Source organism: Nomascus leucogenys, chromosome 3, assembly GCF_006542625.1.
Source record: "Nomascus leucogenys isolate Asia chromosome 3, Asia_NLE_v1, whole genome shotgun sequence".
NCBI lineage: Eukaryota > Metazoa > Chordata > Mammalia > Primates > Hylobatidae > Nomascus > Nomascus leucogenys.
Window position 1 is genome coordinate 105,281,572 of NC_044383.1, and position 15,998 is coordinate 105,297,569.

The following is a 15,998-nucleotide window of genomic DNA, read 5'->3' on the forward strand; positions in this document are numbered from 1 at the left end:
CCAAAATCCCTGATGGACACAGATGCAAAAATCCTCAACAACATACTAGCTAACCAATTCCAACAGCATATTAAAATGATAATACACCATAATCAAGTGGGTTTCATACCAGGGATGCAGGGATGTTTTAACATACACAAGTCAATAAATGTGATACATCACATAAACAGAATTAAAAACAAAAATCATGTGATTATCTCAACAGATGCAGAAAAAGCATTTGACAAAATCCAGCATCCCTTTATGATTAAAACCATCAGCAAAATTGGCATAGAAGGGACATACTAGTAAACTAAATTCGGTGTGATACATTATATCGGCAGAATGGCAGACAAAAACTATATGAACATTTCAATTGATACTGAAAAAGCATTTGATAAAATTCGACATTCCTTTATAAGAAAAACTCTCAAAAAGTTGGGTATAGAAGGAACATACCTCAACATAAAATCCATATACAACAGACCCACAGCTGGTATCATACTGAATTGGGAAAAACTGAAAAAAGGCGTTCCTTTAAGACCTAGAACATGACAAAGATGCCCATTGTCACCACTGTTATCCAACATAGTACTGAAAGCCCTAGCTAGAGCAATCAGACAAGAGAAAGAAAGAAAGGGCATCCAAATTGGAAATGAAGGCAAATTATCCTTGTTTGTAGATATGATCTTATATTTGGAAAAAACTAAAGACCCCAACAAAAAACTAGTAAAACTGATAAACAAATTCAGTAAAGTTGCAGGATACAAAATCAACATAAAAAATCAGTAGCATTTCTATATGCCAAAAACAAACAATCTGAAAAGGAATCAAGAAATTAAGCCCATTTACAATAGCTACAAGGAAAATTAAATTCCTAGGAATTAACCTAAGCAAATAAGTGAAATATCTCTGTAATGAAAGCCATAAAACATTGGTGAAAGAAATTGAAGAGGACACACACACACACACACACAAAAGGAAAGATATTCCATTTTCATGGATGGGAAGACTAGATATTGTTAAAATATTCCTACTACCCAAAGCAGCCTATGGATTCAATGCAATTCCAATCAAAATACCTATGACATTCTTCACAGAAATAGAAAAAAAAATCTTAAAATTTGTATGGAGCCAAGCAAAAGACCCAGAATAGCCAAAGTTATCCTGAGAAAAAAGAACATAATTGGGCCAGGTGCGGTGGCTCACGCTTGTAATCCCAGCACTTTGGGAGGCCGAGGCAGGCGGATCACGAGGTCAGGAGATCGAGACCACGGTGAAACCCCGTCTCTACTAAAAATACAAAAAAATTAGCCAGGCGTGGTGGCGGGCGCCTGTAGTCCCAGCTACTCGGAGAGGCTGAGGCAGGAGAATGGTGTGAACCTGGGAGGCGGAGCTTGCAGTGAGCCGAGATTGCGCCACTACACTCCACCTGGGCGACAGTGTGAGATTCCGTCTCAAAAAAAAAAAAAAAAAAAAGAAAAAAGAACATAATTGGAGGAATCACATTGCCTGACTTCAAATCATACTACAGAGCTATAAGTAACCAAAACAGCACAGTATTGGCCTAAAAACAGACACATAGACCAGTAGACCACAATAGAGCATGCAGAAACAAACCCATACATCTCCAGTGAACTCATTTTCAACAAAATTGCCAAGAACATACATTGGGGAAAGGACAATCTCTTCAATAAATAATAGTGCTGGAAAAATGATATACATATTCAGAAGAATGAGACTAGACAACTACCTCTCACCATATACAAAAGTTAAATCAAAATGAATTAAAGACTTAAATCTAAGACCTTGAACTATAAAACTACTCCAAGAAAACATTGAAGAAACCCTGTAGGACATTGGAGTGGGCAAAGATTTTTTGAGTAATACTCCACAAGCAGAGGCGATCAAAGCAAAATTGGACAAATAGGATTACATCAAAATAAAGACTTATGCACAGCAAAGTAAATAATCAACAATAAAGTGAAGATCCAACCCACAGAATAGGAAAAAATGTTTGCATACTATTCATCTATCAGAGATTAATAACCAGAATAGACAAGAAGCCCAAAAAAACTCAATGGGGAAAAAAATCTCATAATTCACTTAGAAGATGGGCAAAGGATCTGAATAGACAAATGGCAAACAGGCATATGAAAAGGTGCTGAACGTCACTGATCGTTAGAGAAACGCAAATCAAACAACGAGATATCATCTCACCCCAGTTAAAATGGCTTTTATCAGCTGGGCGTGGTGGCTCACGCCTGTAATCCCAACACTTTAGGAGGCCGAGGCAATGGATCACCTGAAGTCAGGAGTTCAAGACCAGCCTGGCCAACATGGTGAAACCCTATCTCTACTAAGTCTCTACTAAAAATACAAAAAAAATTAGCCAGGTATAGTGATGCATGCTTGTAGTCCCAGCTACTCGGGAGGCTGAGGCAGGAGAATCACTTGAACCCAGGAGGCAGAGGTTACAGTGAACCAAGATCATGCCATGGCACTTCAGCCTGGATGACAAGAGCAAAACTCTGTCTCAAAAAGAAAAAAAAAAAAAAAAAAGGCTTTCATCCAAAAGACAGGCAATAATAAGTACTGGTAAGGATATGGTGAAAAGTGAACTCTTGTACACTGTTGGTGGGAATGTTAATGAGTACAACTACTAAGGAGAACAGCTTGGAGGTTCCTCAAAATTTAAAATGTCATCCAGTAATCCCACTGCTAGCTATATACCCAAAAGAAAAGGAATCAGAATATGGCAAGGATAGCTGCACTCCCATGTTTGTTGCAGCACTATTTACAATAGCCAAGATTTATGAGCAACCTAAGCGTCTATCAACAGATGAATGGATTAAAAAATGGGGTACGTATACACAATGGAGTACTCTTCAGCCATAAAAAAGAATGTGTTGCTGTCATTTGCAACAACATGGATGGAACTGGAGGTCATTATATTAAATGAAATAAACCAGGCACAGAAAGACAAACTCTGCATGTTCTCACATATTTGTGGGAGCTAAAAATCAAAACAATTGAACTTGTGAAAGGAAAATCTTAGGGCCCCCAAATTGCTAAGCTAAAGGGAAAAGTCAAGCTGGGAACTGCTTAGGGCCAACCTGCTTTCCATTCTATTCTAAGTCACCCCCTGCTCACTGAGATAAATACATATCTGATTGCTTCCTTTAGAGAGGCTCATCAGAAACTCAAAAGAATGCAACCATTTGCTTCTTATATCTACCTATAATTTGGAAGCCCCCTCCCCACTTTGAGTCTTCCTGCTTTTGCTTTGAGTTGTCTCACCTTTCCAAACTGAAACAATGTTCATCTTGCATATGTTGATTGATGTCTCATGTCAAACTGTGCTCTGACCACCTTAGGCATATGTCGTCAGAACCTCCTGAGGCTGCGTCACAGGTGCACGTCCTTAACCTTGCGAAAATAAACTTTCTAAATTAACTGAGACTGTCTCAGATTTTTGGTGTTCACAAACTAATGGAGATAGAGTTTTCTTGGAGTAGTTTTATAGTTCGAGGTCTTGGATTTAAGTCTTTAATCCGTTTTGATTTAATTTTTGTATATGGTGAGAGGTAGTGGTCTAGTCTCACTCTTCTGAATACGTGTATCATTTTCCCAGCACTATTATTTATTGAAGAGATTGTCCCTTCCCCAATGTATGTTCTTGGCAATTTTGTTGAAAATGAGTTCACTGGAGATGTATGGGTTTGTTTCTGCATTCTCTATTCTGTTCTGTTCGTCTATGTGTCTGTTTTTATGCCAGTACCATGCTGTTTTGGTTACTTATAGTTCTGTAGCATGATTTGAAGTCAGGTAATGTGATTCCTTCAGTTATGTTCATTTTTCTCAGGATAACTTTGGCTATTCTGGGTCTTTTGTGGTTCCATACACATTTTAAGATTTTTTTCCTATTTTTGTGAAGAATGTCATAGGTATTTTGATTGGAATTGCACTGAATCCATAGGTTGCTTTGGGTAGTAGGAATATTTTAACAATATTTAGTCTTCTCATCCATGAAAATGGAGTATCTTTCCTTTTGTGTGTGTGTGTGCCCTCTTCAATTTCTTTCACCAATGTTTTACGGCTTTCATTATGGAGATATTTCACTTATTTGTTTAAATTAATTCTGGCTGGGCACAAATCCCTATTAATTCTCAGGAGCCCCAAATGTGTGATTTTGTGGAGCCTACACACCTACCCACCCACCCACTCAATACTGGGAACTGGAACTCCTGTTGCATAACTCATCGTATTAAACATCTAAAATTGAGTAAATTATAAACATTTTAAATTACTAGAACACTTTAAATTTGATTCTGATTGCTAGACTGATCTTTGTAGATGGATATCAGACCTGATGTGTGCCTAGCTGTCATAGTCAATAGAAGGATGAATTTCCTCTATTTGCTGACAACATTCTTTTTTTTTACATGAATGTTCATACCTTTATCCATAAGAATCAAAAACTAGAGACAACTCAAATGTCTATCAACAAGGAAATGGATATACAAATCATGGCATATCTGCAATGAACCACTACTCAGCAAGAAAGAGGAACCAACTACTGATACATGCAACAATTTGGATGAATCTCAAATGCATTATACTAAGCAAAAGAAACCTTACATAAAAGAGTGCAATCTGAATGACTTTTTTCCTTCAACTTTTAAGTTCAGGGGTACATGTGCAGGATGTGCAGGTTTGTTACATAGGTAAACGTGTGCCATGGTGGTTTGCTGCATAGATCATCCCATCACCTACGTATTAAACCCAGCATCTATTAGCTTTTCTTCCTGATGCTCTCCCTCACACCCCCCACCCCTGACAGGCCTCAGTGTGTGTTGTTCCCCAGCATGTGTCCATGTGTTCTCATTGTTCAGCTCCCAATTATAAATGAGAACATGCAGTGTTTGGTTTTCTGTTCCTGTGGATAACATTCTTTAGAGCACAAATTGTGGTCCTATTTTTAAATTATTAGTAGAAAAAAGTGGCTTGACATAAATTACAAATGTATTTTCAATAGTAACTGGTACATAATAGTTATTCAATAAAGCTACTGAATGAAAATAAAATCAGTGACTTTTTCACAATCTATAATTGGTTTATAAGATTGCCACCCAGCTATTGAATTTCAGTTTTCTGGAAGGACATTTTGCAACTAAATCTTACACCGGCAAGTCATGCAGCTCTACAATGATCCTTTGGGGTGCATAACTAGGCTCTTCTTTGGCCATGGTAGATGATATCAACAGCTGCCTTAAAAATGTTCCAGCCAAAATTATTTCAGCTCTGATTTATGATGTGGAACTCTGGAAATACAGCAAAGAGGGCTTTTTAGAACTAAAATAGATTCAATTATTATAGAAGCAGCTTTCTGAGGAAAACTTCCATTTTGCTTGAAATGAAATGGTCAGAGATGGCGGCAATAACATAGCTTATCTCTGATTTCATAATTTGATGTCGTCTACTATTTCCATATGGTTCTATCACCAGAAATATAAAATAGCAGCATTACAGGTATTATCATTAATAACTTGCCAGATTGCAACCTCTTACTGTTAGCCAAAAGCCCAAGAGAAGTGACATTTAAGGAAGATTGTCCAAGGGGCTTTTCATTTCTTTATTCCCAATTTTATCCTTGGATCAGATTAGGCCACTAGACAGCTACTACTTACCAGTCTGGTACATTTTGCAGACTCTTACATTGAGTTATTCTTAAATGCTGTAATTTCCCTTTTTATCAAAGGTTACTTCAAGAAACAGCTTTGTGAAACTTACCGCAGCTTTTGTCATAAAAATAATTAAGAATATCAATCATGACATCATCTAAATGTCTTCTATTAAAAAGTCCTAAATGAGGAATTCCTTTTAGAACTCAAGGCTAGGAAAGCTTTTTCTCCTGAAAATCCTTCTGCTTTTCTGATAAGGGTCATGTAACCATACATCTTTCACCCTAGCTCAAAGATGCATGGAGAAAACACTGAAGTTGAAGCCTGGTTATGTTGGCCTTCAATTACACATTTGTATTCTCCTTTCAATTAGTCCTAATTTTCCACAACTATTGGTAGTTTCAATAAAGAATATACACTTTTAATGTCTTCTGCGTAGTCACTTGTAAACCTTTTTGATTAAGGCAGTGTATGAATTTTTCACATGTATATACATATACATTAAATATAAAATGGTAATAAACTTAAAATTTAAAGGAATTTATCTATCTACAATCACATACACAAGCATGCATGTGGACACATACACAAGCATGCATGTGGACACATACACAAGCATGCATGTGGACACATACACATGGCATCAGTTTTTCTGTTAAAGATACATACCTGTTTCATTCAATTAATCTAATAACCTAGTAGGAATCAGGCATTGTAGCCTGGGTGTGGTGGCTGCATCTAGTCTGAGTTCCATGAGGACAGGGATACATGTGTTTTGTTCAATTTATCCCAACCACGTTAAGTAATACCTGGCACCCAATAAATATGTTGAATAAACAAATAGCTGTTAAGTAAGTGCTATGGGTGCACCTAGGAAGGAATGTATAATTCAGTGTGGAGGCATGAAAAAAGCCTTCACAGAGCCCCAAAAACTGGGAGATAAGAAGTGTGAATGCCTTGGAGTCAGCCCTGATGGTATGTGGCTGTAATCCCAGCTACTTGGGAGGCTGAGGCAGGAGGATCACATGAGCCCAGGAGTTCCAGACCAGCCTGGGCAACACGGCCAAGAACCCATCTCTAAAAAGTAATAAATAAATAAAAATAAATGCCTTGGTAATACTGAAGATAGAACCCGTAAGTTGGTCTGTACATGACACTCCCCTGGCGTCTGAGGTAATCTTAGGTTATTGTTCTCTGTGTATTCCAAGCACCTTCTGTTCAGATACTGCTACTTAAACATATGATGAGGTACCAAATAGCAGAACATTCATACAGAAAATGGCATGGAGAAAAAAGCAAACGGAATGAATCTTAAACAGGAGAGATTTCACCTTAACTTGTAAATATAACAATTTATAATATAACTTAAGTATTGTATTTATTCAGAATCCAATGCAGTCGCTAATACCCCATTACTTAGCCCTTTTAAATTGTGGTAAAATACATATAACTTTAAATTCCCATTTTAATCATATTTAAAGTATCCAATTCAGTGGCATTAAGTTCATTGATAATGTTGTGCAACACCACTACTATCCATCTCCAGAACTTTAAAAAAATAATTCCAAACAGAAATGCTGTATCCATCAAATAATAACTCCCCTATCCTCCCAACTCAACCCTTGGTAACACATATTTTTGTTTCTATCTTTATGAATTTGCCTATTCAGGTAAATGGAATCGTACAGCATTTGGCCTTTTGTCTGGCTTATTTTACTTAGCATAACGTTTTCAAGGTTCATTCATGTTGTAACATGTATCAGGATTTTATTTCTTTTTAAGGCTGAATGATGTTCCAATGTATGTTTATACCATATTCTGTTTTTCCATTCATCTGCTGACAGCCATTTGGGTTGTTTTCACTTCTAGTCTCTTGTGAATAATGATGCTAGCACCATTAGTTTATAAGTATCTGTTTGAGTCCCTGCTTTTGGGTATATACCTAGAAGTAGAATTGCTGGATCATATGGTGATTCTATTTAGTTTTTTGAAGAACTGCCTGTTTTCTACAGGCAATTTTTGCCATTTGACATTCCCACGAGGGCTCCAGTTTCTCCACATCCTTAGCAACACTTGTTATTTTGTTTTTGTCTTATTTTCTATGAAAGCCCTCCTAAAAATTATAATGAAGAATCTTGTCTAATTGTGATTTCGACTTACATTTTCATCATAACTAGTGATGCTGAGCATCTTTTTGTGAGCTTATTGGCCATTTGTGTATCTTCTTTGGAGAAATATCTATTCTTTTGCCCAATTTTGAATTTTGTTGAGTTTTAGAATTTTTTTTTTTTTTTAAGAGACAGGGTCTCGCTGTCACCCAGGCTGGAGTGCAGTGACATGATCATAGCTCACTGCAGCCTCAGACACCTGGGTTCAAGTGATTCTCCTGCCTCAGCCTCCCTAGTAGTTGAGACAACAAGTGTGTACCGTCCACCTAATTAAAAAACAAATTTGTAGAGACGGGGTCTTTCTATGTTGCCCAGGCTGGTCTCCAACTCCTGTCCTCAAGTGATACTCTGGTCTCAGCCTCCTAAAGTGTTGGGATTACACGTGTGAGCTGCCACACCCAGGCAGGAATTCTTTATGTATCCTGGATATTAATCCCCTGTCAGTTATATGCTTTGCAAATATTTTCTCCCACTTTTAGGGTGTCTTTTCACTCTGTTGATAGTGTCCTTTGATGCACAAAAATTTTAAATTTTCATGAAGTCCAATTATTTTTGCTTGTTGCCTTGCTTTTGGTGTCAGATCTACAAAATCATTACCAAATCCAATGTCATCCAATGTTTACTTCTAAAAGTTGTACAGTTTTAGCTTTTATGTTCAAGTCTTTGTTCCATTTTGAATTTTTGTACATAATGTTATAAGGCGAGGGTTCAACTTCGTTCTTTTGTATGTGAATATCGTTTTTCCAGCACCATTTGTTGAAAAGACTGCCTTTTCCCAACTGAATGGTCTTATCACCCCTGTTGAAAGTCATCTGGCCATATGTGAAGGTTTATTTCTGTGCTCTCTAGTCTATTTCAAACAGGTTTTGACTGCTAATAAAAGCAAATCACAATTATATTGTTAAAATTAAATATTGCTACCTTCAGAAAATTACAGAGATAATATTCCTGGGATTACCAGAGGTGGTTAATATGTGGTAACCTTCAAACCAAAATATGGTTTAATGCAGTATTGCAATGATGTCATGTGACAATGTTAGACCATTTGTGACAAAATGAAAGGAAAATGCAGTGGCATATGCCTTGTAATCCCAGTACTTTGGGAGGCCAAGGAGTATTGCTTGAGCTCAGGAGTTCGAGACCAACCTCGGCAACATGGCAAAACCTCATCTCTACAAAAATTAGCTGAGTGTAGTGGCATACGCCTCTAGTCCGAGCTACTCAGGGCCCTGAGGTGGGAGGATTATTTGGGCCCAGGAGGTTAAGGCTGCAAGTGAGCTGTGATCATGCACTGCACTCCAGCCTGGGCGAGAGTGAAACCCTGCCTCAAAAATTTAAAAAAAAAAAAAAGGAAAAATTAGGCATCTTATTATTTTCAAAGAATATCTCTATTTCAAATTATGTTGTTGATCTTGTCAGAAAGATAGAGTATGTTCTTCGTTTATGAAAATAAATAAGAGACTGCCTATGGATAATTTTTAGCTGAACCCAAAGCCAGACATTGCTCTCTAATGTTTTCATATGCTTTTATCATTAACACAGTTTTGGAATCTGAATACTTAACTAAGAAACCTGATTGTGATATCTTTCCAAATATTTAATTTGTATTGCTTTTTGACAAACTTTTGTATATGGTTCTTGTGGACATGAATAAAGTATTTCCAACTATGTTGTATTTAACATTTTTCCGTTCCCCTCCTCTAATCCACATTAACACTCTCTACAACGTAACAAAAGACACAGCAAAACAAATGAATTGTGGTTTAGCTCAGCAAGATGCCCTCTTTCTGCTTGAGCTGTGGTACAGAGTACTGTATATACAAAGAAAATATTTCTTACTATTCACCTCTTAGGACCTATCTCTTCACTCCAGATTTAAAATCATAGTGTTTGGAGAAAAGCCACGAGTTAGAAACTCAATGTTTTATGATGATGAAAAGGTAAATATTTTAAGATACAGTGTTAGTGAAATTTAACACCTACGTATAATTGGTTATGAAGGAGTAACAGAATAAGAACTAAGCATCTTGACCTATATGTAAAAATCAATTTGACATCTAAGGTAATGCAATTAATAGTATCTGTTCACTGTGCTTTTACTTCTAAAATCCTAGCATAAAAGTAATTAGGCTGTTATAATATTTACATTATCACTTCTCTGCAAAAACCCTGGCTCCCTTTTACCTCTCTCCTTCTGTTATCCAACACTATCCTAATCCTGTTAAGTCCAAATATCCCTTCGTAGAAACTTGCTGCTAGTAGCTGAAGATGGTCAAAACCCACAATCATTCTGATGGGTTTCAACAGAAATATATAGTCTGTGATCTCAATTATGCCTGACAATCCTTTTACAGTTTTCTAATACATTTGCTCTTCTACTTTTCAAGACAACTATTTTCTCATCTGTAGCAATTTATACCTTTCCTAAGACCTTTCATAAGCTATCTCATATTATCTTCTAGGAAGGTAGGATGGAAGGTAATATTTATTATATAGCCCAGGAGACTGAGTCACAGAGGTTAAGACACTTGATGGCACAGCCAGTGCTACCCTCAGAGAAAGGAGTTTCCTATCACTGGAAGTATAAAAGCTCAGTCAGGGATGTTATGAAGAAGATTCAAGTATTCTATGGGTGGTTGGTCCCCTTCTCCTCCTGTCCTTTTAATTTCTCTCTCTCCTCCAGCATGAAAGCATGATAAAGTCTCCTAAAGACACAAAGCCCATCTTGACCCTTCCCAGGCTATGACTTTACTTTCTCTTTCCTCTTCCCTGTATTACTAAGTTTTTTTCAAAGAGAAGTTTTTACTCACTGTCTCAACTTCCTTGACTTCCACTTCCCTTTTTCCTAGAATCTGGCTTTTGTTGCCACTGTTACCCTGAATCTGCTTTTGCCAAGACCATCTTGTAGTTGTCAAAGCCAGTGGACACTTTTCATTTTTTCCCTTTCCTGACACCTATAGCATTTAACATTGTTGGCTGGCTGCTGGGTCTCTCTGAAACTTTCTTCTTCCAGGACACTATGCTTCTTTGGATCTGCAACTCTACTTCTCATTCTCATTCAAGCCCTGTCTGCTTCTGACATGTTGGTTTATCCCAAAGTTCTAACCTCAACCCCCTTCCTTGTTGTTCTCATCCACACCTGTGGCTTTCTCTATTTCATACATGCCATGTTCCAAAACATCTGTAGCTCAGTCTTTCTTTTCCTGAGCTGCAAACCCCTATGTCTCACTCCCTATTAATTACAACAATTTAGAAAACTATCAAACTGGCTTTTAAGACAAATTAAAATCAAATTGACTATTTATTCTTTACCCATGACTTTTGGCCATAAAACATAGTATTAATTATAGATACTAACTGTACTAAAGTTCTAGATCTCAACTATCAAAACTGAAAAAAAAAAAAACACCTAAAAGTCAACAGTATTTTATACACTTGAAAGTCCACAATTTACACAAGCACTTCCATTCTAGCTTTGTAAATTTAGAGAACAATTTAGTTAAAATTACGCATTGTACTGGAACAAGAGTTTCTATTTCCCTATCCCGATTGTTATGATTACTGAAGCCAAATAATTTGATATGACATGATTATAATGCAGTAAAACTTGTTGACAAGTCTTACCTGGAATTAGAAAATATTTAAAAATTAAAGCAAACTTAGAAAAAAATAAAAAGCATTATTGTTTGTTCTAACAAAATTTATTATGCAGGAATTACAAAGTTTAAAGACTCTTCCATCTCAAATAAAAATAACAGTTATAATTACACACATAATATACTACCTTATAGAATGATTCCAATAAATATCACAGGAAATACAGTGCATTTTCAAGTTGGAGAGTGACAAATACTTTCTCATTCACAGTGTTTGACATAGGAAAGCCTATTTACATAACAATCTGTATGAAGTCATGCTCTTAGTAACAGTCCATACAGAGCTGTGCCAACACAATTCTTTCAGAATGTGAAGTACCGGGCAAACCACTCCTGGCGCTGGGGATCTGGAGAAGCCACTGGAGAAGCTTCACTCTGAGCAGGACTGAATTCATAAAAAGAGAGACATGTAACCCAGCATGAAGTCATTTTGCAAAATGAAGGCAAAAGCACATAAAACATCAGCATAGATTACCACAACGGGTTCCCCATGTTGTAAGTCATGTTTTAAAGATTTGCTACTCCCTCTATACTAGAATCGGTTCTCCACTCCATGAGAGCATAAGAGTGCATCAGCAGCTCAAATGAAGTCAGTTAAGGAGGAGCCATATCACAACAATCACAAAAAACAACTGCAAAAATGTCACCTTCTTTGAATAAAAAATTCAGTAAGAATTGTGGGAAATAAGAGAGAATAAAATAATGATCCTCTTTCAGCACCTTTTCTCTTTTAGTTGATCTTACAGATGTGTCCTTAAATATAACTAAAGTAACGAGTATTTTTTACTATATGCATTTTCATTAAATTTTCATTTCATAATTCCCTATGCAAATACTCCAGGAAAGGGAGTACACTAAAAATATAATTTCCCCCCATCATTGATGTTATATAGTTTATACTTATCTTAATTCTAACTAAAGAGTCTTTGGGCTACTTAAGAAAACAAAAGAATCCCTACCGTCTTTGGGGAAAATTACAAGGCACGCAACAATGTGTAATGGAAACTCCAGTAGTCATGTTCCTTGAGCTCATGCACATGCATCTTATTGATACCTGAACATACCCATGCACAAGGGAAAATAAGCAACACAAAATATTTAGCAGGAGACAAATTCAGAGGTGTATTTGACTAATTTTCATTCTTGCTATTTATTTTGTTAATCATTATGTCACTAATCACTTAGCCTAAAAAAACCTGCCTACTTTGTAAGACTATTACTAGTGACACTGCTAAGATTTAGTAAGAATAAGAAAAAAAACATAAAGCAGCAAAAAATCAGTAATAGTAAGATGAGCATAAAACAACAGTAGTTTCTGACTTTATCTAATGGCTAAATTTCTAATGAAATTTGCATTTCATTCAAAATTTGCTAATACATTTAATCAACAACTGCAAGGTAACTTAAAATTGGAATGGAAATTTTAAAAATTATTTATTTTTTCTAAATTTAGTTTTTGCCTAAGTATATTTAAGTTCCCAGAGTTTATGTATGTTTTTATTTTGACAATAAGCATATATATAATCTTGGTAAACAAGAAAGGGAAAAAATAAACATATATAAAAAACAAAAACCACTTAGTAAACAAAAAATTATTTTGAAGTTCTACAATAAGGATGGATTGTTAATTTAAAAATTGGTGACAATACTAAAAATAAAGTAATTGTGCATAATATTAAAATTCTAACCATACAAATTACATTAACACCTCCTTCAAGTACTTAGAAAATTGACTGATGACCAGAAATTAGAAAAAATCTTTTTAACACAGTCAAAAGGAAGTTCTCTAGAGAGGTGATAAATATACTTTGAAGAAAATATTTCATAGTAATTTTTCTTAGGTTGTTCTTAAAGTAGTGATTTCTGCAATGTAAGAAGGTAAATTTCTCAAGTTAAAAAAGAAAAGAAAAAAACATTGGTGAGATGGATCTCACCTCAAAAATGTCTTGGGCCCTTTAGGTGGCACTGGCTGTGGAAGTGGTTTGCTGCTGTTGAACTCAATATCGTGGACTGGAGAATTAGGAATGGGATCCAGGCGGTTAGGATGTCCATTGCCCACTCCACCAGATTCCAGAGCACTTAGATTGGGAACACTCACAAACCTGTTTGTTGGTGATTTATCATTCTTCTTCTTTTGCTGCATTAAAAATAATACATGTGAGGATAGTCCCTGCATGAGGACAAATGAGAAAATAGGAATGGTAGAAGATAGAAATTTGGCATGGGAAAATTTTGGAAGCTTTATGTTAAATTAAGATGTTAATTAACCAGTGTTACCCAAACTGTGGTCTGGGAATCCTTGGAGGTATTTTTTATCTACATGGAATCCTCAAAGACAGACATGATACCAGGACAGAAAGAATGAGGAAGAAACATTTAGGAGTCATTCACGAGGAATGGGAGAGAAGGTAAAAAGAGTGCCAAGGGGTAAAGAATACCCTTTTGGGAAGAAAAGGGAAAAAGGGTTGGGGGAGAGAGCAAGTCTTGCAGATAGAAGGTTAAATGGATTTAGGCTAAAATTAGGAGAAGGGGTAAAGTTAAACATAATTTTAAAAGAGAAGTCCATGAAATTTAGCCATCTGTCAAAGGGAGGCAGTTCTTGCCTGGAAAAAAAAAAGGAATGAGAAAATGCTTGGCAATGTAGTTTGAAACAAATTGCACATTTCTACCAAAGACCTAAAGCTGACTTAGAGAAATAATCTGGTTTTAAATTCACTGTGACATCTATCTTTCTGAAGAGAGAAAGTTATATCTGTATAATTAAGTCTAATTTCCATATTAATTGGCATTATATTTTTTAATCTTTAATCATTAATTGGCTCATATTTTTTAAACTTTAAAGGTTACAAAACAGTAATCAGCTGATTTTTTAATGTCTTTAAAATTAAGAGATAAAAAGACAAATTCCATTGCAGATTATCAAAATCTATCAGCTTGCAATTCACTAACTTTTAGTCTCAAAGTATTTTATTCACATCTCTAGAATCAATGATCATCATCTTGCTATGAGAAATAAAAATTAACATGTTACTAGATTTAGAATATTCTCATATTTCACTAATTAGATGTATACCGATTAAATTTGTAAGCTTTTTAGGGAAATAACTCGAGTTTGGGAAAAAATGCAATTAATATACAAGATGGAACTTATATTTATATTTATCTTATTGTCTAAACATGTTCCTCTGCCATATTCTGTGACTTGTAGAGTCTCTGATGAAAATCTTATTTTAGCATAACCAGAAAAAGAAAATAATAATAATACCTTCCTCAGAACTATTTGTGAAAACTAAAGTCACTATTAGGAGTCAAAAGTAGTTTGAAAGTTCTTACAAAGATATATCTTTTGCATTTTCTTATTCTAGTCACCAGAGGGCATAATTAAACCTACTTAACGTTTCTATTTTAAGAAATCAAAAGAACACTGGTAAAGTTCTACAGTAATCGTTTTGCAGCTAAAAAAAATTAATTCCAATAAAATAAATAAATGAAAAGGAGTATTTTTAGTATATCTTTTTTTCACAAACCTCATAATCTTGCTTTATAATTAAAATCCTATTTCACCCTAAATTATGAATTAAAAAACTAAAACTAATTATAATTATTCATTCACCAATTATTCACTCAGAGCTTTCTATCTGCCAGGCAGTATTTTAGACTCTGAGATACAGCTACATGCCTCTACAGTCATTCTATTTTAGAAAACATTCAAGTTTAAAGTTTGGAACACTTTAACTTGTAAAGGAAGGGTAGATTCAGTGTTCTTAATAGAGAAGTTTTACGAGCTGTGAAAGGAAAGGAAAATTTCTGGGTAAAGTCCTAATAAAAATTAGGCATGACGTGAAACTTAATCAAATCTGAATTTGAAAAACAGCTTTGGAACTATCACTTTTGTTTATTCTACTATTGATTTCTGCCATAAGATTCATAATTCCTATGAAGCCAATATATATATGTATATATATAATCATTTATTCTTTATTCCTTTATTTACAGAATAATTTGTGGTGGCTTATCGGGAATGTGATGAAATTTTGCAACTGAACAAACATTTACTGAATACCTACTATACCCAAAACATGATTGGAGCCATGGGAAGCTAGGGTTCAAAGATTTATGAGACTTGGCCATGTCTATTTCAAGGCTCTTCTATTTGTCCCAAGAGAGTAACAAGTATCAAAATAAGTCATACTCAATTTTAATCAAGAATGGTCATAAAGCTGAGCAAAGTGGCATACACCTATAATCCCATCCACTCGGGAGCTGGAAGCAGGAGGATCGCTTGAGCCCAAGAGTTTGAGACCAGCCTGAGCAACACAGTGAGACCCCATCTCCAAAACAAAAACAAGAAACCAAACCAAACCAAAAAGAACGGTCAGAAGGCTGAGAGAAGAAAAGTCCTTCTCTGATGATTGGTAGGCAACAAAATACATGTCCAACCCAAGGTCCATTAAGATGTTAGGCCTTAAACCAGGAACAGCTGTTGGGTATCCAGGGCTGGAGTCTCTTTC

General features: G+C 35.6%; 1 protein-coding gene across 8 annotated transcripts in view; it reads right to left on the reverse strand.

Moving 5' to 3' along the window:
* Positions 1 to 11,520: 11,520 nt before the first annotated feature.
* FAM184A (family with sequence similarity 184 member A) overlaps positions 11,521 to 15,998 on the reverse strand; it is a 115,496-nt gene continuing 111,018 nt past the window's right edge. For 4 of the 8 annotated variants that reach the window (XM_030809619.1, XM_003255632.3, XM_030809622.1 and 1 more), the window contains 2 exons: positions 13,422 to 13,624; positions 11,521 to 11,872 (listed from right to left, as the gene is read on the reverse strand). In XM_030809619.1, the coding sequence (XP_030665479.1) occupies positions 11,791 to 11,872; positions 13,422 to 13,624 (285 nt within the window). In that variant the 3' untranslated portion in view covers positions 11,521 to 11,790. The remainder of the gene's footprint in view (positions 11,873 to 13,421; positions 13,625 to 15,998) is intronic. The other 4 variants (XM_030809624.1, XM_030809621.1, XM_030809625.1 and 1 more) reach the window with 2 other exon arrangements.